The following is a 25,890-nucleotide window of genomic DNA, read 5'->3' on the forward strand; positions in this document are numbered from 1 at the left end:
TTCAGTAAGCCTGCCTGTCACAACATCAATTAACACACAAATCTAGCAGTACATGAAGGGAGTGGTTGATGCTTGGGAACAGACTAATGCTACTAAATTAATAAGCGTTACAAAACGGATTGTGTGTGTATATAGAATGAGTCTAACCTGTTTGAAATGTGAATGGATTCGATGAGAGACTGATGTTCCCTTTAAAGCATCTCTCAATGACTTGTGTATCGGCGCGTTGTCGCCATCTTCCGCCAGTTCTGTTACCGACCTCACCGGAGCATCACATCAGACCGCCGGTGGGCGAGTCCCGGGTGTGTCTGTCTGCCTGCGAAAGAGCGGCCGTGCGAGCGTGCGTTCGGGAAAGCACGCTAAAAACACCGAGTGGGAAGGGAAATAAAATGCTGGGGGATCGAACGCCGTCACATCTTCATCACTAGACACTTGTTGTGTTTTTTTTTTTTTTGCTTTTGGAGGAGGACTGAAGCATGAAGAAACATCACAGCCCCGCGAAGGGACCACTGGAAGTCACCGTACCAGACACCGAGGCGACCATACAACAACTCAACAAGCTGTTGTCCAACGGCAGTGGTTTCTACAGCCTCCCAGCACAACATTTCAACGAGGTCTTTCCCAGGATTTACATCGGCAATGCGTAAGTTCAACGATCTTATGGAGACTTGTGTGCTTCTGATGGGAGGAAAACACTGACAGGTAGCGGCTGGACAAATATGTGTTGATTCGTGAGGTGGTACAGGCAATTGATGTGTAGCGGATTGGTAAATAAACCCTCCTCAGTAGATGTTACCTGAATATTTTACAGTGCCCAGGTGCAAAAAACAAACCTGTGAATGGAGCGTATCAGCTCTTCGCCTACGAGAACAATCACGAAGCCACAGGAGATTTAGCTAACGTTTAAATAGTGAGTCAGACTGTAAGGGAAGCTGTTTTTCTCAACGACCGTCCTCTATCGGTACCATCTCGCTATCTCTCTGAGATCACTGGTTACAAAATCGCTTCTGTTCGACCTCAGTCACGTGTTTCTTTGTATTAAACCACCACTATTGCACATTAAGTGCACCTTTTCTCTCTCGTACGACAAAACAACCTCAAGGGGGTTTAACGAGTCATTCGTAATTTTGATGCGCTGATTAAAATTGCTGCCAATCCAACAGAAAAGTACTTCTGAATCATTTGCTAAAAAAAAAAATGCATTTGTGTAATTGTGACTTTTGACCTTAAAATCTTTTCTTTACAACTCGTGTTACAAGTCCGCTGTCTTCCAATATTTGCATGTGATTTTGAGCTAATCTATAAAGGTAGTAAGAGCACATTACTTATTCATGCTTTAAAAAATGCATTGGTTACATAGTGATTTGTTTCTGGAATACATTTTTAAAGTAACATGCTCAGACACATTGCTTTTACGCAAAATTGTTTTTGGTGCAGTAAACAGTCTATAGCACATTCTTGTTTTTTTCCCTTGTCTAATCCACCTTATTTTCTGTGAATGTGTAAGACTTCTGGTTTATTAGCTGCTATAGGAAAATAACGAGAAGAATAACAAAGGGCAGTAAACGGTAAAACTGTTTGCACTACAAACCAATGTGTTCATAATCAAGATAATACATAAAAAATATGGTAATGCACACCAGTTTGCAATATCAAGCAACAAAATGAGCTGTTTTGTAGAGCTAAAAATTACTGGGAGCGAGTGACACCAGAAGCCAGACACATTAAATTTACAAATGGCCGTGCCTGCTATTACGAGAAAAATAAGGTGGATACATAATGAAAAGTATTTTAAGAATTGTGTATGAATTTAAAACTCTTTTAGAATTGAATTCTAAATCAAATGGCTGTTGAGTGGATCTAATCAAATTTAATTGTTCCAATTAAAACAATTAGCTTTTGAATTAGGGCTGGGCGATAAATCGAAAGCGATTCTAAGGCGCGTTTAGTGAATGAAGCCGGTACTTTGATTAGTAGTAAATCTCCATCACGTGCGTTCGGCTGCGTTCAGCTGGAGTGTTCAGAGGCGTAAATCACTGACAAGCTACGCCAAATCGCGCTAAAAATCGCATTCGATTCGATTCGATTTTGAGCTCGATTTGGCGTAGCTTGTCAGTGATTTACACCTCTGAACACTCCAGCTGAACGCAGCTGAACGCACGTGATGGAGATTTACTACTAATCAAAGTACCGGCTTCATTCACTAAACGCGCCTTAGAATCGCTTTCGATTTATCGCCCAGCCCTATTTTGAATCACTCCATTGAATCTTAAATTCGAATTAGTTTTTAACTCAAAGATTTACATTCCTTCACGTCAAATGATTAATCGTGATTAATCGCATCCAAAATAAAAGTTTATGTTGACATACTACCCTATTATGTATAGATAAATACAGACACATACATGTATATATTATGGACAAATATGTTAGATTTATATAATTTTTAATTTTAAAATATGTTAGATTTATCTATAAATCATTTATATTATATTTATTTATCTAAATTATATACAAGTAGAAATATATAAATATATACATACATGTATATACATAATAAATATACAAAGTACACACACATAGTATGTAAACATAAACTTTTATGTTTATGTTTTTTTTGCGATTAATCGTGATTAATTATTTGACAGCCCTACAAAGGTGTGCTGCTCAAAGGTGGTTTGCAAAAACTCAAAGAAATTGAGAGACAAAGTCAGTCATCATGACATTAGCCTGGTTAGTTATTAAAAATATTTGGTCCTACATGGAGTTTGTGGCTAATATGAATAGTAAAAATGAGAAATATTTATTGCGATATTTTTAAATATTTTAAATTCTAATAGACCAATTTACTAGCTAGGATTATAAATTGTCCAGTATTTAGCTAGTTTGAGATTATAAACATTATTGTGTCTGATTTTCAGATATTTTAAGCAGAAATCAAGTAAATGTTCCATTAAAAATAATTGTTTATTAAAATGTAAAATTATAATATTTATTTCTATAATGAAACTATTGCACCTATAATTTTTATTTTTTATACAGGAACCTATAAACAGCAAACCTCCCTCTCTCCCCTTAAAAACACACACAGCTTGGACACAGACTATATATATATATATATATATATAGCGACTGTTCCTCTGTGTCACTTATTTCTTTAATAAATCAGCTCACATAAGCATCACTGTATTGGACAACTATAGAACAAGCACATTATCTCTTTGTAACAACAAATCAATTTGAGCATTAAACCACAGTCTAATGTGCCTGGCTTAGTCTGTGCCAGTCTCGCAACAGGAATTTACATATGGTCATTTGTAGATATTGACAAAACATTTTCACTGAGCTGCTAATGTCTGTATCTGCCCTGTCTTTAGCTATTGGATTTATTTCTAATGAATTCTATAGATATTTAGATAGATAGATTAAAAAAAAAATGTTTTTTTACACAATATGCACAGTATGCACAAAAGAGTACTTACTGCACGTATTACATTTGCACAAAGTATTATATTAGGCCTGATACTGCAAAAGAATAATGTTTGAAATTAGATGATCCCGTCCATAATTACCCATCTAGATAAGATTGAATGTCCACATTGTGTTCAGCACGCACTGCACTGTTTTGTTTGTTCACATCCTTGCCAATACAACAGAGCACATTAATAATCTGAGTGCAGATATAAGAGTGTGCCAAACCTTTGGGATTATTATTCTGTTAGTGTTATGACTGTAGGATATGATCTAAACGTTACTGTCTTTAGTAATACAAAGTCATTATGATTATACACAATAGACAAAATCCTAGAATTTTGCTAGTACTCGATTAGGACCGTTTACCATATGTAAAGCTGCAGTATGGGGCAATGGGCCACTTTCTTCATAGCACACCTCTCTTTGTAAGACTTACATTAATAATGCATGTGAAGGGACTGCAGTGAACAGAGTGCAGGACAGGTGAACAAGATGCAAAGCAAACACTTTCTCTTTCTGTCTCTCTCTCTCTAACTAATGCACATGCATACACACATACACAAACGCAGAGAGAAATATGACCACAATCTGCAAAGGCTCCATATAGACAGGATCTCACTGGGGGAGAGTTTGAGTTATGGGTGTTGGGCGGCGCATCTGAGTCCATCACTTCATCACCACTGAGGAGCCAGCGCTGCTGGCAGAAACAGAGACTGATGGGCTGCTACATCCTCCAGTTATAAACCAAAAGAGATGGAGACTTTATTTTTATTTAGGGTGTTCTTTTGTGTAAATACAGCGTCTTAATATTTTAGGAAAGTGTTTTAATTGTACTAGGTTTTATATAGCTATATATTATCCATTATCTATCCACCATTTGTACATTTTATGGATCTGGCTTCCAGTCTCATTCACGTCCAGCTATTTTAGCTGCTTGATATTGCAAATTGGTGTGTCTTATCATATTATTTTAATGTATTATCTTAATTACGAACACACAGGTTTGTACCTTTTGCTAAACCTGAAGTCTCACTGCTAGGCTTACTTCTGCGTTGAAGAAAAAGGTGGATATGTGCGGCCTTTCCTACTGCATTCTCACAGGGGATTGCGCTAAGGACTGGACTAGAGAGGCTGGATTTTTAGAAGACAAAGATGAAAGAGTTCCAGGTGCTCAAGTTAAATAGAGACAATGCAACTACATGACAGAGTATTCTGCTCATCTCGCTTCTCATCTCTTGTTTTCTCTCTCTGTGGAGTCAGAGTCCTATTTTGGGCCTTACGCTGGACGCCTATGGCTCTTTGTATGCCTCTGGGCAGCAGCCAAGATCTCCTTGGTGTGTCTGTTCTGGTTTAGAACACTGCTGTCCCCGGGGACCCTCTGACATAGGCCGACATCTCTGCCAACTAAAAGCGGCTCCACAATTCACTCCAATCAATCTCAAAACAGACACAGCAGACCGATCCATAGCTGAGGCTTTCTGGGTGGGGTTGGCTGGAACTACAAACTGAGAGCGCAGATTGCCATTGTTTGTCGCAAATGCATAAAACATGTACGCACCATAAGGGGTTATGTAGCTGTTTATCAAGAATTAATGATTACAAGGTATTCAGCAGTGAGAGAAAAGAACACAAGAATAGTCAGTCAATTTTTAATATACCCTAGAAATGTATTTGGGAGTAATGCCATGATTGACTCACCCTAAAGCCATCCTAGGTGTATAATACAGTCGGAGCTGTATTAAAAAATGTCCTGGCTCTTCCAAGCTTTATAATAGCTGTGAATGGGTGTTACTATTCAAGAGTCCAATAGAAGTCCAATAAAGTGCATCCATCATAAAAGTACTCCATATGGCTCAGGGGGGTTAATAAAAGCCTCTTGAAGTGAACTGATGTGGTTTTGCAAGAAAAATATCCATATTTAAGACAAGACAGTGGTGTTCCAGTTTCCTTTGTTAGTCTCCTCTTGGCTTATATCAAAATCCTCCAACATTTCTCTTTACAAATCCTTGTTTTGTACTTCTAATTTGTGCTCAGTGTTTTGTTTTGCTCTGACCACTGTGCTTCCACATTCGTCACTGCGTTTGCCAATGTCCTACATCATCTGCTGGAACGCCACTCTTTCTTGAACGCATGTACAACAGTTAGTGAAAGCTAGAGATTATGATTTATAAAGTTTTAAATATGGATGTTTTACTTACAAAAACGCACAGATTTGCTTCAGGAGGCCTTTATTAACCCCCTGAGCCATTTGGAGCACTTTTTATGATTGATATATGCACTTTATTGGACTTCAAAACCTTCACTATATTATTATAAAGCTTGGAAGAGCCATTACATTTTTTAATATAAATCAATTCATTCACAATCATAAACCAAGGGGTAATTGGAATTTTTAGGTGAACTATCCCTTTGAAGTGCAAGTCATATGAGTTTTCGAATGGCTTTTTTGCAGTTTGTGACGTAGCTATCCTTCAATGTATATAGCCTGCAAAGTTGTTTATCAAAAAAGTACATTATACATAAAGATATTGTCTCTCAAAAGAAAGAGTCGAATCAGAAAGTTGTCACGACCATGTTACGATCTACGTCACTGGGTAACATATTAGCATAATCCTCGCCTGCCTGTGAAATACGAACAGTCTGACCTGCCCACAAACTTACGCTAACCGCTAGTTAAGTGTGTTTACATCATGTCGAGAAGATGCTGTGAAAGCAAGTTTGTTTTGTCCTAAGAATGTGCTGATTAATATAGACTGCCTTTGTTATAATAACTTTAATAATAAAGAATGTAACTTAGACATATTTTGGTTCACAAACTGTGTTGTTTCTTCAGTCACGTTCTCTTGCATAAGTGTTAAACAAAATGATTTTATGTCTTTATTTTAATGGATTGGAGCACTATATTATTGTTTTATGCAAAGGTGCATCAGGATTGCCAGATTTTCACAACAAAACCCGCCCAATTGCTACTCAAAACTTGCCCAATCGCGTTTCGAGGGGGGTCCCCCATTAAAAATTGCGCTCCCTGGCGTAAAATACACGCTTTTTGTCTGGGTTCCCCCGGTAAATTTGCATTCCAGGTAGAGATGCTCCGATCAGAATTTTTGGGGCCGATCACCGATTACCGATCACCAAGATCATGATCTGCCGATTGCCGATCACTGCCGATCACAGAATGGCAGGGGAATGGGAATCTTTGATCTATAATCTAGCAGAGTTTGCACCATTTGTAGAAATGAAACTAACTCTAAATTAACTATATTGAAAAAAATAACTGTAGAAATAGGCTACAGTCAAGATCTTGAGTAAACACCAAGTTAGGGTTGTAGACGATAGTATCGTGTATCGACGATAGTTAGAGATATCGCCAGTTGCTGATGCTGGTCCTTTGCTGGTTTATGCTGGTTTATGCTGGTCATGTTGCTGGTCAAGGACCAGCATAAACCAGCAAAGGACCAGCATTAACCAGCAAAAGAACCAGCAAAGGACCAGCATAAACCAGCAAAGGACCAGCATAAACCAGCTAAAACCAGCATCCCAGCACCAAAACATACCTAACCAGCATATGCTGTTTTTTTTCAGCAGGGTTTGACGATAGCAAGACGATTATTATTATTATCCGTAAAAAAGGCGCCTAACTTTAGCGATGCAGTGCAGAGAGTCGGTTCTAGGATGCTTCAGAAACTTGTCGTGATATAAACACACGCGTAGAGTGGCCACGTCGCCTTCACGCGCCGCATGGGTAAGAGATTTATTTATATTAAAGCTCACCTCGCACTAGACTAGGCTATGTTCTTTGCTTGTTATTTGTAGCTGCTTTTTAAGATGATGTAAGGATTATATTATCCAGCATTGCAGTCATTAGGATAAAGGTAGTAAAATGTGGTTTAGGCTGAATTAATATATCAGAATCCGTCTGTATAAAGGAAACATAAACATTCACCTCAGTAACATCTATATGCGTTCATTAGAATTACGATGCGATAAAATGGCGCTAAACATACGCAGGTGAATTACACGGGCACCGTTTCTCCTCATTCTATATGAACTGAACTACAACATGAACTGATGACAACAATCAGACATACAGCGGTAACATTATTGCAATATGACGGGTATAGAAAGATACATTCATTTTCATTCAAGCACGCACATTTACCACTCACTGAAGATAGCAGAGAATGAAACCGAAAGTAAACTTAAACTTCTCTGCCAAAACTAGTCAGCGCTCTGTACACGACATAGTCACATGCCCAATAACAAGACTACCCTTACAAAACTAATAAAGAATTTAGTACTCATGTTGCATGTTGCCACTGGTAAGCTCCGCTCTGCTGTTGTTTACCTGTGCGCCGTGCATGCACGCGTGAAAAAGTCCCGCGAGTAATTTACGTCAAGTGATCGGCTTTTTTGATCGGCGCTTTTGGGGTTCGCCGATCAAGCTATTTTTAGCCAATATCGGCCGATCATGATCGGTGGCCGATCAATCAGAGCATCACTATTTCCAGGGGCTAAATATGACGTTATTGGGGTGACTTCAACTCGCGGACATTAAAAACAACCACAAACTTGGCAAAACAAAAGGCATCGCTCACCAGCTTGTTCAAATACTCCTCTCCTGCCAATCACAACAGGCTTGGCCAGCTGACCAATCAGAGCAGAGTAGGCTTATGAACAAATGACAAATGACTTTGTATAAATATAATGTATCTGAGACAATTACAATGTTTTCTGAACTTAGATGCATTAAAACCTGTTGTAGGGGACTCCAACACAATATTAGGACACTTTAAAAAACCATATGACCTGCTCTTTAAGACAGTGTTGTAGTTATGACGAGCTCATTTAAGACCAAAAGATGGTCAAGTCATGTCAAGACAAAGGCCACATTTTGCATTAGAAGACCAAGACCATGAAAATATGGCCATTGTCCTTGAATGGCCATATTTTCTTGGTCTTGTTTTAATTGACTCAGACTCTATACTCTTCTGGTCTTGGTTTTGACTCAAATGAGCTGCTTTGAAGAATCATTTCACCTCAGAATGAAAATCTTGTCAACATCTACTCACCTTTAGGTTGTTCCAAACATGTATGAGTTTCTTTCCTCTGTTAAACACAAAATAAGTGGATAGTGGCTAAATGAACACAAACAGTGTATACTTGGAGCAAGTGGAGGGTGAGTAAATAATGACATAATTTTAATTTTTGTGTGAACTGTCCCTTTAAGACATCACAAAATTGGTTTGTTTGGTTCAGGTGAGTCTCACACGTGCTCTGCTTCTGCTCCCCAGGTTTGTGGCCCAGAATGTGATGCGTCTGCAGCGGCTGGGTGTGACACACATACTGAATGTCGCAGAGGGAAACTCTTTCATGCATGTGAACACTAACGCAGAGTTCTACTCTGGAACTGGGATCACGTACCATGGCATACAGGCCAATGACACTGAGCAGTTCGACATCAGTGCCTTCTTTGAGGAAGCAGCAGACTTCATCGATAAGGCTCTGGCACATGGAAAAGGTCAGCTGCTTGTGCTTCTCTTTTTGTAAATGCTTTTGTTTCTTATCAAATACCCACTTCAGACCTACATAAACTGATTTTAAAGAAAACATTTTCCATTCACAGACAAGACTATCCCTAGATATTACAGGAATCTTGTTCAGTCCATTTGACACAGATTCTTGATAATTCATGAAGTTTGAAGCCAGCGATGTCTTTGCAGAGTTAGAATACAAAGTATTCTGTGGCGTTCATAACTTGACCTTTTTCTAACAAGCCACGTTACTTATTTTAACACCAAGATTTTTCCCTTATGCCAGCCTTCTTTGTTTTTAATGCTTAGCTTGCACAAACAACAAACACAAGTTAGGAGAAAAAAAATGAAAGGAAAAAAATCCAGTGGATTTATTGAAATGTTACAATATATGTATTCACAGATAATAATGTATCCCAAAGTGGATCTGGTAGTCCCCACACACAGATTTTATCCCTAGATATCTCACACCAGTCGTTTTAATTGGTGCATTCAAACCTATCTTTTATGGCATGGATTTTATGCCATCTCTAACACAGAGGCGCAATTATAAAGCATCTTAATTGCAAGTCATCTTGGCAGCAGGAGCCCAGTAAGCGGTAAATCAGACGCCAAGCTTGGGTTGAGGGAGGACACTAATCTTTTCACTGAGAGCTTAAGCTGAAACAAAACCTCTAGAATATATGCTGCCACTTCGTAGCCCAGGCTGAGCTCAGCTGTGACATTTGCGACAGCCGTGCTTACAGTGGGCTTGATGTCATCTGGTGAATTTGCTGGCTGAATCACAATGAGCAGTGGGAGGGATGAAGGTCTGAGTGCTCCCGCTGCCTCTGAGTCACACTGAATCTGTTTTAAAAATATGCTCTGCATAGGGGTGGGTCTCGATGGCTGATTTGTCTACTAGTTTTAGATTCATTCTTGTTTGAAGTTTGCTGTAGATCTTTGTAGCAACGGTACTTTAAAGGTGCACTGCGGAGGACTGAAGCTATTACATGAGCACATAGAAAATCTGTATTCTTTCTTTACCCATATTCACTATGGTGAACCTAAAATTAATTCTTTTGAGCAGTAGGGTTGGATTTTGTGGGGTTTCCGGTTTGCATCATTCATTCTTGACGTCAAAAAGTGACTACAATTTTATATTTTACACACAGATGGATATATAGAGGCCAAAGTTCAGAGTGCCGTCTGCCTTGTGGCGCCATTCACACCGAAGTTTTTGCATTTAAAATGTGAGATGCAGGGCAGCGAAATGAAACTATACGGACATAAACTAGGTCTGGGCATTTTGACTAAAATCCTATATCTTATTTCACGGTAACCAGTGTCACCAGTGTCAATATTACAAAAAACTAATACTAGCCTAAATAAAAAAACCTCAAGCTTACTGAAGACAAGTAAACAATCACTGATTAAATAAGAATAAGAAACTAATTACAAGCAATAGGACAAGAAAACGTCTCAGGTTACGTATGTAACCCTGGTTCCCTGAGGGAACGAGACACTGCGTCCTGAGACACTTTGGGGAACGCCATTGGCGGGCCGCTCTCTGAGTCATAGTCCAACGTCCAATGAGAAACGGGAGTGACGTCACAGGCGCTGTGACGTCATCGACCGGGAAGTATAAAAGCACGTGCGTTTGAAGCTGGCGTCAGCTCATAGGAATGAAGCGAGCGCAGCAGGGATGCGGGAATTATGGTCCGAGATGCAGTGTCTCGTTCCCTCAGGGAACCAGGGTTACATACGTAACCTGAGACGTTCCCTTCCGGGAACTCTACACTGCGTCCTGAGACACTTTGGGGAACGAGGTATCAACGCCCCCATAATTTCCGAGCCCTGCCTAGTGTCTGCTAGGACAAGGGTGGAAAAAGGTAGTGTCTGGTAACAAACCTCAGCCTGGGGAACTCGAGGAGAAATGGTGGTCCTTTGTCTGCATTACAGCCAGTACAAGAGGGACTCGAGAAGTGTCTGGTAAAGCTTGCCAGGACACTGGAATTCATCTCTGTCTGTGATCAGTCACCAGACAAGAGGGATAAATAAACCTCGGCCCTCAGGCACACGAGGAGAGATAGTGGTCCTTTGTCTGCATTACAGCCAGTACAAGAGGGACGCAAGAAGTGCCTGGTGAACTTGCCAGGGCACTGGAATTCATCTCTGTCTGTGATCCACCACCAGACAAGAGGGATACCTGAGCCTCGGCCCTCGGGCACACAAGGATAGAGTTCTCGACCGCTGCCTGTCATGAGACCAGCGCAGGGGGAGAAATGCTCCTCGGCCCTCAGGCACACGAGGAGTCTTAGTCCTTTGTCTGGGAATAGCCAGAACAAGAGGGACCGCAATAACCATTGTCTAGTATTCCACGGACAAGATGGTGTAGGTAGTCGTCGGCCCTCAGGCCCACGAGGACAGTGCACTCGACCTCAAGAGTGCTCCTCGGCCCGCAGGCACACGAGGAGAGGGTGATCCTTTGTCTGGGGGCTCAGCCAGAACAAGAGGGATCCAAGGCTCGGCCTGAGCTACGCCAGGACGCGAGGGAATAAGCCATTGTCTAGCATTACGCGGACAAGAGGGCACTGCAATCCCTGGCCCTCGGGCACACGGGGAAGACAGTAGGGGCCTCTGCCTGGTAGCCAGCCAGTGCATGAGGCACTCCTCGGCCCTCAGGCTGACGAGGAGTCTTAGTCCTTGGTCTGGGAAAGGCCAGAAGCCAGAGGGACCGAAATACACTCGGTCTGGTAGCATCCTGCGCCAGAACACGAGGAGAATTAAGCCATTGTCTAGCATTCCGCGGACAAGAGGGCTGTATAGTTCTCGGCCCTCAGGCATACGAGAACAGTGGACCTCTGCCTGGTTCGCCAGCCAGTGCGAGAGGTACTCCTCGGCCCTCGGGCTCACGAGGAGTCTTAGTCCTTGGTCTGGGAAAGGCCAGAAACCAGAGGGACCGAAATACACTCGGTCTGGTAGCTTCTTGCGCCAGAGCACGAGGGGGATCAAGCCATTGTCTAGCATTCCGCGGACAAGAGGGCTGTATAGTTCTCGGCCCTCGGGCACACGAGAACAAGTAGGCCTCTGCCTGGTTGCCCAGCCAGCGCAGGAGGCACTCCTCGGCCCTCAGGCACACGAGGAGTCTTAGTCCTTGGTCTGGGGAAGGCCAGAAACCAGAGGGACCGAAATACACTCGGTCTGGTAGCTTCTTGCGCCAGAGCACGAGGGGAATTAAGCCATTGTCTAGCATTCCGCGGACAAGAGGGCTGTATGGTTCTTAGAACAAAGTAGGGCAGTCTGATCCTCGGCCCTCGGGCTCATGAGGATGCAGGGACACTCCTCGGCCCTCAGGCACACGAGGAGCGTCGTGGCGAATAACGACTTCTCTTCTTTCCGCAGAAAGAATGCGCCTTGAGAAGTCTCCTCCTGGCTAGGGAGGTGGCTGACTCTCTTGGACCTAGAATTTGCTAGGTCGAGAGGACAGCGGAGCCTGAAGCGGCTCTGAGGTCGAGTAATGTCAGAGGCGAGGACCAACCCGCAGCACTGCAGATGTCCTGGTTTTCTAAGGACACCTGCCATCAGAGCTTTTTAGAGGCAGACAGCCTCAGTAGGAGTGAGTCTTGACTCCCCATGGAGCTGGGAGACCAGAGGACTCGGAAGTAGTAGAAATGGCATCCGTGATCCATCTACTGATAGCTCTGATCGTGCCACATGCTTTCTTTGTGGCCGTATGTGCCCAGTGCTCACACTGGACAGATATACTTCCCATGGGTCGCACTCCAAGAGTGGAGGAAAAAGAGGCTTGAGACCCCTCGGGGTCTCAACCTGAGTGCACCACCGAGGAAACCATACCGACGAGCCACCACAAGAGGCGTGATAGGCCAATAAGCCGCCACGAACACCCTCAGGATGGAGTGAGCTGGTTTTGTGGACAGGTGAGTCTGCAGGGACTCTAGTACTGTACCAATGGGCAGTAACTAGGTCTAGACGGTGTTCGTGACACCCTGAAGCAGACCGGTTCCACTTAAGGTTCCTCGTAGAGGGAGCTCTGGATTGGAGCAGGGTCTCAACTAGGGGTGGGTATCGTTTGAATTTTATCGATTTCGATTCCGATTCCGATTCCACTTATCGATTCCGATTCTTTTCGATTCCCAGTTTCGATTCCGATTTAGTAAAAAAAAAACAACAACAAACAAAAGTCAAACATTAATATATTAAACATGTTTATTTTCAGTGCTAGCTTGCAACATATTATTTTATTACAGGGGTTCTCAACCTTTTTTATATCAGGGCCCCCTTCTTCTCGGGTCAGTTTTGCAAGGCCCCCCTATGCCTGACATTTCCTCTAAAGGTGTTTATTTTTTAACCTTTTTTATTAACCTAACATTAGTTTTGCCTTTTTATTTTCTCCTGCATGTTATTAAAAAAGAATCAAGCAAACTTTTTAAATTAAAGCTATACTTTTGAATTTAAAAGAAAATCCTCTGGCTCTAACTTTTTAACATGAATACACACATACAGATTTAAAGCACCTAAATTATTTAATTCAGACATTCTTCACAACTTCAGAGTACTCTTTCTTAAGTGACTGAATATCTACTGTTTGAATTCATTATAAAATAAACATATAAATGAAAAATACAGTAAATACATTGTAAATCTGTTTATGCTGGTGCTCATATGTGCTTAAACACCACTGACCCTTACAAGATCCACCTCTATGGGTAAGCATTCATTATAAAAAACTCACAGGACATTAATTTTGAAAACTATGCAAATATTTTGAAATTTCACGCAAAAATACTATGGATCAGAGCACCGAAAGCATGAATAGTTTGTGAATCAACAGCGGACTTATGCGTGCCTAATGTACGACTCCGATATACAAGAATGAATACATTAGGCACGCGCGAGTTCGTTACTATTACTCTGATCATCTTTGCCTTTACATTAAAGGGAGGGTTTGTTTCATGCAGCCAAGAGATAAAGTAGATACCTGTCTTCCCGCGGGGGTATAAGCGACTTTTATGTGGGCTTTTGCGGGACGAAATAACATATATTCCTTCTGGAGTGGGCGGGCGCAGGACTAAAATCCGTCCCTTGCAGATCTCTAAGATGAAGTTTGCGTGCAGCGGTAGATTTGTCTTCGGTTTTTACAAAGCGTAGACACACTTTTAAACGCTTACCGTGATCCATCTTTTCGACTGATGTTTACATTACCACGTAAAGTCCTGGCAGATTGCACGCGCGGAAGGTCCTGGCAGATCACTAGATGGAAAAAATGCAACCAGGAATCGAAACGAGGAATCGAAATTTTAATATTATAACAAGTATCCGATTCTTTATCTTAAGTATCCGATTCCAGAATCGGAATCGATTTTCGATTCCCAACCCTAGTCTCAACAACCTCGGTTGAGAGACCCGAGTCTATGAGTTGCGCCCCCCCAGGGGCCATACTCATAACTTTCCACCTCTCCATGTGGGGGTAGCAGGCCATGCCCCCAGCCTGAGAGGGGAGGTCCAAGACCATGGTCGGACTAGCCGTGTCGATGCCGGCATGCTCTTTCCAGAACTCCAGGGCGCACAGCGATCGGGAGAATGCGTACAGATGCAGCCTCGGCCACGTCTGTACTAAGGCGTCCAGTCCGGGCGGACCTGGAGGCACTAAGGAGAACCAGAGAGAACATTGCGATATCTATCGAGTCGCCAGAGGTCCCACTGAGTCTGTATGAGAATTCTCCATGCTTCATTACTTCCTGATGAAGCCTCGATCTCCCGACCGTGGAGGAAACGTATGACCAGGGAACTCTACCCACTAACCGACCATCAGGTGGAGTGGGTTAGTCCTGCGGACGGTGGGACTGCAGAGACTCCAGTACTGTACCAAACGGGCAGTAAACTGGGTCAAACTGGTGTGGGTTACACCGTGCAGTCGACCACTTCCTTTTAGGTCATAGGGTTTCCTCATAGGGGGAGCTCTGGAGTGAGGGATGGTCTCGGCAACCTTAATTGAGAGACCGGCCTCTGTGAGATGTGCCCCCTCGGGGGTCACACTTATTCCAGAACTCCCGGGAGCAGAGCGATCGGGGAAAGGGCGTACAAACGAGGCCTCGGCCACATTTGTACCATAGCGTCCAGTCCCGCAGGAGCAGGAAGCGATAGAGAGCACCAGAGGGGACATTGCGATGTCTGTCGAGTCACAAATAGATCCACCTGAGTCTGGAAAGACAGTCTCTGCTTCACTCATTCTGGGTGAAGCACATATTCCCTGGGCCTCGGCCCCTGCCTTGACAGGACGTCTGCTCCCATAGGAAACCAAGGTTTCTTCCACATGTCTAGAGCACGTAGGCATTGCCGCGTGACTCTAATGCGAAATGGGTTTTCCCTCGGGGAGAACCCCTTGGTTTTGAGCCACCACTGAAGCGGCCTCATGTACAGCAGTCCAAGAGGTATCACGTTGGATGCAGCTGTCATAAGACCTAACAGTATTTGAAACTGTTTTACAGTGAATGACCAGCCTAGCTTGGTCGCATTGGCTGTAGTGAGGATCGACTCGAGCAGGTGACATATGTGCCTGCGTCAAGATCGAATCCCACACGACAACTTGGATAAGTGGTTCTCTGTGATGGAGAAAGCACACTTTTCTTGCGAGCGAGAACAACACCTCGATGTTGAACCGCTAACCAGTGCTAGGCCGAAAGGAAGAGCTCTGTCTCGGTAAGCTTTGTCCCTAAAAGCAACCCACAGAAACTTCCTGTATTGAAGAAGGACGGAGATGTCTTTCAGATCTATCGTGACAAATCAATCCTCAGACCTGATTTGAAAAACTGACAGTTTTGAACTTCAGTTTCTGACTGAGAGGTTAAGCCGTCTGAGATCAAAGAAGGACCGCAGCCCGCCATCCTTCCTGACTAGGGACCACCTCGATGGTCCCCTGTCCAGAGCCTGCTCGGGGCCCACCTTGGTGGTAAATACCCCGCTATACCTTCCTCACAGTACGCAGGACCCGTGTAGATGCTTTCGGCAGTAGTATCAACGCTGCCAGAAATTCTACTAAGGGTACCAGCCTTTCGAGACTGGCCTCTGATTTGCCCTGAGCTTCCAGCTCAGTGCCCTGTAACGGAGAACCGGCAGGACACCTGAACTGACTGTGATAGCTGTAAATGCGGGCAATTGAGGGAGCGGAACGTCGGCGATTGTTGGAGGAAGTACCGCACCGCGGGCTTCCACAACCAGCAGTTGGCCGCCAATTGTCAGAAGGGAAAGGAGATAGGCTTTGGTAAGCCGTCTACATTCCCAACAGACCTCGTGCAGCTGCCGTTCTACCTCCTTCTTATTCAATAACCAGACCTTGAAAGTCCTTTTTACTATGGGAACCAGTCTCTCAAGACTGGTGTCTGGTGTTACTAGAGATATTGATTCAGTGCCCTGTAACAGCTCGCTGGCAGGGAACACCTGAATCAATTCTTCTGAGCACCCTCGTGGGGGTGGCGAACTCTCTGGCTCCGCTACGTTTCAGGGCGGAGAGACCAGAGAATGATGTTCGCGGGAGACTGCCGCGCCCTGTAACAATGGCAGGGTTAGCTGACGAATCTCCTAAGGGCCCCGAAGAGGGGCGGCCACCATGTATTGTGGTGAACCACCGACCTCCACGAGAGGGACTGACCTTATTGGCACTGTACCGCAGTAGTCAGGGCCATATTATGCGAGGATCTCTCAGACTAAAGCACGACCCTCAGATCGGCTTAGTCTTTGAAGCCCCCGGTCAGGAGTGTTGCTAATCCCGCCCTCTAGGTCTCACCGGAGGGAAACGGGCTGCAATGCTCCTATTATGAGCCTCTTATGTGAGGAGCTGGTACACGGCTGGGGTTTCATGCTCCCGTCCAGCAACCCCGACACGTGTACATTTTGCCCATCAAGCCTGATTAGTTATTTAGGCGGCCTGGAAAGCAAAGACAGAGCTTTCAAGGATGATGCTAGGCTGGGCGACAGATAGCTGATTAGCGTCTGTTCAACCCGCGGCATCATCTTTCTTTCTAGTTTTTCCCATGATCTAGACAGTTTAGTGTGCAGATCGGGGAAGAACAGACAGCTCCGTTTTGGAAGTGCTGACTTAGTCAGCACGTCCAATAGCTCCTCATACTGAGGCGATCAGGGGGGGCGGTTGAATACTTTCGACAACGTTCTCCACATCAACCTCCTCAGAGGAAGATAGGAGAAGCGTTGAAAACTCTTCCTGGAAGGAAGGAACCGCATTGCGGGCTTCCCCATCCAGTAGGAGTTTTACCGATCCAATAAGGAAGGAGATAGGGGATCACCCGTCTCCGTTCCTTCTAGCAGATCTGGCTGCGAACCCCACGAGTGCAGCCGCCGCTCCGCCTCGGAGCCATGAGGAACGCTAGCGAAAGCCCCCTCCTCGAAGAGGGCTTTCTGGGGACGGAGCACCCGCAGTGGAGAACGCTCATACTGCAGGCAGCCAACCCCCTCAAGGGCTGACTGTGCATGCTCCGAACCCAAGCAGACCATACACAGACTGTGTGTATCCCTGCCAACAATGAAGCGCTGGCAGGGAAAAGCACACTGTCTATGTGGCTGCTCAACCGCTTTTCTAGAAATGTTTCTTTCCCCCTTTTTGGTTGACATATTGCTCAAATAAAAGTTGTGCAAACTGGCACAAAAAACAGCAATATGCAGACAGACAGACACACACAGAGCGCTCGCTGAATGACAAAAGCTGACGCCAGCTTCAAACGCACGTGCTTTTATACTTCCCGGTCGATGACGTCACCGCGCCTGTGACGTCACTCCCGTTTCTCATTGGACGTTGGACTATGACTCAGAGAGCGGCCCGCCAATGGCGTTCCCCAAAGTGTCTCAGGACGCAGTGTAGAGTTCCCGGAAGGGAACTAGTATAACAAATAAGAAATGCTACATACGTTGTATAAAGAAATCACATACATAATATAAAAACACTGCATATTCTTCAACATGTTAATTATATAATAATATATTTCTTCTTTTTAAATTTACAAAAGTGATTTAGTCAAGAGTAGTGAGAGATTTCTCTCTTTTCCCCTCAGCACAGAATCATGAGTTTATATCCCACACTTCTGGGGTTATTTTTTCCTCAAAATTGACAAACTTTCAAATGTTGAATTGTTAAATAGAGTTATAAATTCCAAACTAGGAGATATAAACTTGCATTTGGGAGAAAAAAGTCACAAGAATTGTGAGATAAAATACGTAAATGTTATGTAAAATGTTAAAGGTTTAAATATTATTTAATGCTGTAACTGTAGGGCTAATACAATATGTCCCCTATGAACTGCATATGTGAATATTATGTTGACAAATTGTCTAAATCAAATAAAAGTAGAGTAATCATAGCAGTGTCATCCATAGTCTGTATGTTTAAACTAGTGGTGGGCCGTTATCGGCGTTAACGTGCTGCGTTAACGTGAGACTCTTATCGGGCGATAAAAAAAATATCGCCGTTAATCTATTTTCAAAGTAGGGTTGGGAGCTGGGTCTAAACTACGCAAGATATGATGACTTTCACCTTGATATTTTAGCGCGGATGACATATACCTAGTCGAATTGCACTGTTAGGGGGCGAGAACGAGTCTTCAACTTCTGTGAAATTACCACATCAAATGAGACGCGCAGACATGGATGCAGTTATGAAGCCGCTTCAGGGCAGGTGCGTTGCTAGACCCTTTTTACTGGGGCACGTGAGTTATCATTAACTTTGATAATCCCGAAATAAAGACATTAAACTATATGCAACAACTGAATTGACGCTTCTAAAAGCAACGCAGTTTAATCGAAGACTATGCACGCATATAGGCTATCCATGCCCGTGCGCGTCTGTGTATTTAACGGCTACGCGCACGTCGTGCAGCCTTTTGCGCAGAAATACTTGGTTACACAAGTTTGTATAGGTAATTATGTTGTAAATGCAATTGTCAAGCAGTTTGTGATGCATTTTGGAAACAGGAGATGAGCGCCTGTTCTAATGCGCCACCTGGCCCGTTCTCAAAGACTTACTTTTAGTCATTATTTGGGTAGCACCATTATTCTGAATGCCTTCAGCAGAATTCAAATTAGCCATTTTAATCTAGATTAATCTAGATTAATTCCAAGATTTAATCTAGATTAATCTAGATTAAAAAAATTAATCTATGCCCACCCCTAGTTTAAACGTTTGTTCCAAAGGCACAACAATAATTTTTTTTTCTCTTATTCTATGGACTTTACCTGATTCCCTCCACTTGTTACTAGTCTTTTTCTGCCACCACAATAAGAGCACAGTGGCAGGTGACGTTAACTGTGTCGTCTACTCCAAATTGGTCTATAAAGTGCAGAAATAACTCCGTTCAATACTCCCAGAGCACTGTCTTTATGTGCATGCGCCGCTCTGACAGCGCTCAGAAACAGTCTCTCAGACATCATGGTCATATAGTGAAATGAGTTCTTTTTCTCTGCTGATTGTGTTTCAATATCTTAAAATCACTTGTTTTTAAACCACAATGCTTAAAAACATGCAAACGATATGTTTTTATTACAGCAACATCACATTAGCATGTAACCACGATAGTCCAAAATCTCTACAAGCTGACAAATTTCTACCAGTTAACTGTGTCTACTAATTTATCATTCACCCTATTCCAGCTGATGGATGATTAAAAACATTAACAGCCAATCAGAATCCACCCTGCTTTAAAGAGCACAAGCATTTAAAGTGGCAGACAACATAACTGCCTTTGTACACTGCCATGGCATGTGCAAGATGCTTCAAAATATGCAAGACTCAAACGCAATAGTAAAATGTATCCATCTGATGCATGTTTACATAGAAAAACAATGGAAAAGCATATTCTGTGTGAATGGCCCCTTCCTTATGCGATTTATTGGATGTGTTTGGCCAATGTGGAATGGCTCTCACTGTTTTTTGAGTAGGGTTGGGTATCGAGAACCTGTTCCAAATTTCCAAGAACCGGTTATTCGATAAGACGCATGCATTTCGATTCCGCTTAACGATTCCTGTGTTCGCATTTGAATGTAATTTTAAATAAATTTTAAACAATTTATGCGCAGGAAGGGAAAGAACTTGAGCACTGTATTCAGCTGGAACAGAAGACTTTGTAAAAAGACAGAATAAGTATGTTTGACATCTAAATGTTTCACTTAAAAAAAAAATTCTCAGATTTTTTTAAGTTAATCGATAAGCGGAATCGGATACCCAACGATACCCAACCCTATTTTTGAGATTCTTGCACCATGAGGTTTTAAAACAGAATGGCATTCCAAATTAAAATAGTCAAGTGTTGTAAAATCACCTCAAGATATATCTGTACTAAGGCTTTCCATTGTATTCTACTTAAATGTTTTTGAACACACAACATATCCTATGTAAACATACACAATTATACAGGACATCCTTAAAGGTTTAGTTTACTCAAAAATGAAAATTCTGTCATTAATTACTCACACTGGCTCAGGGTCAGAAACCTCTCATATTTCATCAAAAATATCTTAATTCGTGTACCAAAGACGAACGAAGGACTTACGTGTTTGGAACGACATGAGGGTGAGTAATTAATGACAGAATTTTCATTTTTGTGTGAACTGTCCCTTTAATGTTTTAATAAACCAACTGGCCAGCTGATTTTAAAAAGATGTAGTTTTACATAGCCATAGCTCTGCATTGTTCCACAGGGAGCAGAGATTTAAGAATCAATGAAGGTTATCTCCTTGACACATAAACAGCACAAAGACTCACGGGAAAACGTAAGTAAGCATTTGGAGGAGGCGTCAGGTTTCAAATCCTTGCTGCATCTGCCAAATAAGCACAGCGGAGGCTGGCAAGGTGAATTCCTCCAGGAGAGTTGGCTGGTCAATAATGAACGTGTATGTGTGTGGTTGCATGTTTGAAGGGGAATTGGTCTGAAGGTTGATTTGAGAAGGTTCACAACAAGAAGCCGCATTTGTATCCTCAAAGGATGAGATCTTTTAACCGTTATTTCTTATTTCTCTTCTAGGAAAGGTGTACGTTCACTGCCGTGAGGGCTACAGCCGTTCGCCCACCATCGTCATCGCTTACCTCATGCTCCGTCACAAGATGGATGTACGAGTTGCCACAGCTACAGTAAGACACAAGAGAGAGATCGGCCCGAATGATGGATTCCTACGCCAGCTGTGCCAACTCAACGAAAACCTGGCGAAGGAGGGCAAGTTGAAGACAAAATGATAGAATGTGCTCTATCCCCACATATATTCACAAATGCAGGCACACGCTCAAACTAGTGTGCACTATTACAGTCCAAGTATATAACAGAATGTATGCATACAGTACATCCAGAGCATAAGCATGGAGGTATACAAAGAGTATTCAAACACACTCTCAGATACACATACACACTCACGCGAGGTGTTGTCAGTGTCCTGAATAATTACTCCTGCTTCCAGCTGGCTGGTAAAGGGAAATTTACTGGCATATCTGAATAATTAAGGCTGTAGAAGGAGCAAGGGCAGCATTTTATATGTCATCACAACTGTTTGGTTTTTGCATCATTCCCTATGATAATCGGCTTCTGTTTTTCACTAGATACACCTAAGGCATTCCAGTATCCAACTGTTTGTATATCTCACAAATTCAACTTTTTGGAGCATAATAGCCCAATCTTCATCTGTAAAGATTGTAAAGTAGAGCACAATCATCCAATAGGTTCCTATCTGCCAGAAATACTGCGATTGTTCATCCCAATCTATTTCTACGAGAGGGAATATGATATTTAGGTATAAAAACCATGTTGAATATACCTTTTAACCCATCCTACAGCCAGATTTTGAATGGCTTTCCAGCATTTTTAAATCAGGACTAAATTGTTGTGTACCAGCACACACCCCATTCGTTCACTTAACACAAAATAAATTAACATTCCACGTTGTACCGAACGATAACATACAATCAAACAAGATATATCTACAACAAGCCAACCGTATGTTGTAGCTTAAATTCACCAGACACTACAAACAGGTTCTATGCAGCAGTGATAACACATCAGCCCCATTAGATGTCTTTACTCTGGAATCACTGTCTCTCACTGCCAAGTCCCATGCCACATTATGTCCATCACAAGATCACACTCAGCCTTGACCAGAGAGACACGTCCGATAGATGGAAAGCCTCTGCCATGCCAACTGCCTAATGATGTGCCCTTACACAAGGTTTGTTACCTAGAGGCCTAGTGCCTCTTCACACTGCTAGTTCAGATCGCAGGAAGCGTGTCAGTTACATCTGTGGAGTTTAGATTAGATTTTTAAGGGTTAGGTTTACTTCGGGCTCAGCTTTGTCCTTAAAACAGAATCACTTTAGCACTGGAATTGAGTCATTTTGCTGCACTGCTGGCTTGTTTCAGGTTTTAAAGGGGTCATATTGTACATATTTTTATCATTTAATTATTTCCCCCGAGGTCCACTTATAATGTTAGTCCAATTAAACAGGCCGTTTTTTTGCTGCTGTGCCTTTAAGACTTCTATGTAAGCATCCTCTTTGCATGTGAAAGCAGTTACATTGCTGTCTGTTGTTTGATAACAGCATCTTTGCGGCAGATTCACTAAACGTTCTGCATGTTGAAATACTGAAATACAGACAGAGTAACAGCAAAACTTTCCCATATTTTATTCTTAGCGTTAGTTGTTCAGTTTAGTAATAACAGTATCTTTGTATAGCTTCTTTGGGACTGTTTTGGCTATATTGATGTGTAAATATTGGTAGTCATATGTTAAAGTATCTACTTTTTTTTACTTCAAAAATTTCAGAATGAGACATTTTTGTAGCTTAGCTTCAGTAAATATGACCCTGGACCACAAAACCAGTAGCACGGGTATATTTGTAGCAAGAGCCAAAAATACATTGTATGTGTCAAAATGAACAATTTTATGCCAAAAATCATTAGGATATGAGGTAAAGATCATGTTCCATGATGATATTTTGTAAATTTCCTACCGTAAATATATCAAAACTTAATTTTTGTTTAGTAATATGCAATGACGAACTTCATTTGGACAACTTTAAAGGCGGTTTTCCCAATATGTCGATTTTTTGCATATTCAGATTCCAGATTTTCAAATAAATGTATCTCGCCAAATATTGTCCTATCCTATCAAACCATATATCAATGGAAAACTTATTTATTTAGCTTTCAGATGACTGGTTTTGTGGTCCAGGGTCCCAAATGGTCTTTTTGGACTGGGGAGGACGCTTTGATTTCTTGAAGTTAACCCAAAAATGAGATTTCTTAAAATATGACCTCTTTAAAGTATAACCAGCATCACTTAATTTCAATAAGTGCATGTGAAAGTTTCAAACACGTAGCTTTTTGAATTAGTCTCATTTCTCTTGTCAAATTCGAATGATCTAATATCCCCAGGCCTCTACATTTATTATTACTGAGGGAAAAACTAGAGTACAAATCGTAGGCTAGATTATAACACAAAGCACTACTTATGCCTCTTTTTTATATTTCTATATTCCAGATATATATACTTGTATATACATATTTAGATGTTGACATATATGAATGTATGAACTGTCCATAATATTTGTGTATGACCAGTATCTATTAACAATAGAAATATCTAATATATTGTAGTCAACATCCACTTTATTTTAAAACGCAGTGAATGCCATACCCAAAACTATGGAAGCCCTTTTTCTCCACTGAATAAAAAAAGGTAATTGTGACTTTTTATCTCACAATTCTGAGATATTTTTTATTTCAATTTCTTACAATTGCTTGATGCAAACTCGCAGTACTGAATTTTTTCCTCAGAATTGCGTGATGTGAACTCGCAATTGCGAGTTATAAAGTCAGAATTGCGAGATATAAACTCAATTCTGACTTTTTTTTATAAGAATTGCGACTATATCTCCCAATTCTGACTTTTTTTTCTCAGTGTGATATGAACTTGCAATTGCGAGTTATAGTCAGAATTGCGATATATAAACTCAATTCTGACTTTTTTTTTATAAGAATTGCGACTATATCTCCCAATTTTGACTTTTTTTTTCTCAGAATTGTGTGATATGAACTTGCTATTGCGAGTTATAAAGTCAGAATTGCGAGATATAAACTAAATTCTGACTTTTTAACATGCAATTGCGAGTTAAGTCAGTATTGTGAGATAAACTCGCAGTTCTGTGAACATATCTTTTAACCCCCTCAAAATTTGACTTTATAACTCACAATTGCGGATTTATATCTCACAATTCTGATGTTATAACATGAAATTGCAAGTTTATATCTCAAAATTCTGAGAAAAAAGTCTGAATTTTGAGATAAAATGTTGCAATTACCTTTTTATTTTGTATTCAGTGACAGAAACGGGCTTCCATACAAAGCACCCAGTTGTTTGCTAGAAACTTACATTTTATTTAGTTTTCACTGTGATGGAGAGAGGGGTTTTTTGCTTTATTCCTTAACAATTTACATCGTATTAGAGGATCTGTTTTCACAGGTAACGCTGTTGCAGGCTAACGTTACCTCACAACATTTATACCACTGTAGTTACTCCACAATAATTAGATCTTTTCGTTTAGTTTCTTGTCTATGAACATTTAAAATGGACAGATACCTATATGTATGAAATCTTTCAAACTATAAACATTCCTTTATTATAATCTGGAGACCTAGGCTTTATACAACCTAACCAACTGTAGCTATGGAACCTGTGTGCCGTCACAAAAACGTGAACCAATGAGGATGGTCTGTGCCAATGGCAAGCAAACTATGGGAATTTATCAGTCTTTTAAACTGAACTGAAATCCTCCAGTGCTTTCAGAGTTTTTAGCAGCAACTTTTAACCTCAAAAAGCAACAATAACGCATTTTGGATAAGCATATTTGGACATTTCAACGTGAAGATGTGTTTGCTGGCGTTACAAGGCATCGAACGACGAACACACCCTTTTCTGGATCTGTGGAAGGAGAAACACTGCCATCTGCTGTTGATAACCCATGTGGTTTGCACAAACTGTCCTGCTATGTATTGCCTTTTATTCATATGTATCCGATTGTATGTTACACAGTGTATAGAAATTGTAAACGTTGTAATTATACAGGGAAGGTTAAATGAAAATGGCTGTACCACTATATGGCTTAATGATGTCAATAGTATATAACAATGAATCACAATGCTGCTTGGTCATTTTGTATTTTTGTGCCATTATAATATGTGATATTAAATTTTTTTCTTTCAATAACACAAACTAAGGTGTCTGAAGTGCATTTTTTGCTTCAAAGTTTGTTTTGTCCATGTGTACAAGCACATAGTTGTATTGATGTTGCTGAAATGCCGCTGACTACACGTAACTCTATATCGTCTATGTGCCGTCTCTTACTCCTGTATGCTTTGTGTTGTTGCCGTAATGTGATATTGTAAATGATTGAGCACTTGTTTGTTGTAAAGGACATAGAAACCTCAGCAGTTACGAATTTGGCAGGAGGGTTTGGCACAAATGTTCACACTCTCAAATTATGTTTTGCATTTTGAGTTCGGGAGTTGCTTGATGTGACTAGACGACAGGCGTATGGTTTTGTTTTAATCTGACTTAATCAGGAAAGGAATTACCGAATGCTTGAAATGGGGGTCAAATGAATGCATTCACATGACACAGGCTGTCTAAACATCCCACCTTAAAGCCTTACCCAGAAGATGGATTCTATATTTTTGATTCATGTCTTCACTTCACAAAGCAAGGTGTACAGCTTCTACAGACACTTTGTTGAAGTGCACTTGATTAAATCACAGTTATTTTTCTTACATTGGACAAAATGTTCTTTTTGTTCTTTTTGTTTTATGATGTCAGAAAATAAATGGCAAAAATTTAAACATTG

General features: G+C 41.6%; 1 protein-coding gene across 1 annotated transcript; it reads left to right on the forward strand.

The window, feature by feature from the left end:
- The first annotated feature begins 305 nt into the window (after window positions 1-305).
- On the forward strand, window positions 306-25,253 carry LOC141297852 (dual specificity protein phosphatase 3-like). Its single transcript, XM_073828316.1, has 3 exons — window positions 306-643; window positions 8,766-8,992; window positions 21,032-25,253. The coding sequence occupies exons 1-3, from the start codon at window positions 477-479 to the stop codon at window positions 21,238-21,240; spliced, it is 603 nt and encodes a 200-aa protein (XP_073684417.1). The 5' UTR covers window positions 306-476; the 3' UTR covers window positions 21,241-25,253.
- Window positions 25,254-25,890: the final 637 nt, after the last annotated feature.

This window comes from Garra rufa, chromosome 22, assembly GCF_049309525.1.
Source record: "Garra rufa chromosome 22, GarRuf1.0, whole genome shotgun sequence".
Taxonomy (NCBI): domain Eukaryota; kingdom Metazoa; phylum Chordata; class Actinopteri; order Cypriniformes; family Cyprinidae; genus Garra; species Garra rufa.

Bases quoted from the DNA above. Each gene is read 5' to 3' on its own strand.
- LOC141297852 (XM_073828316.1), top strand. From the start codon at position 477: ATGAAGAAACATCACAGCCCCGCGAAGGGACCACTGGAAGTCACCGTA. The intron at 644-8,765 runs GTAAGTTCAACG...TCTGCTCCCCAG, and splicing joins AGGATTTACATCGGCAATGC to GTTTGTGGCCCAGAATGTGA. The intron at 8,993-21,031 runs GTCAGCTGCTTG...TTTCTCTTCTAG, and splicing joins GGCTCTGGCACATGGAAAAG to GAAAGGTGTACGTTCACTGC.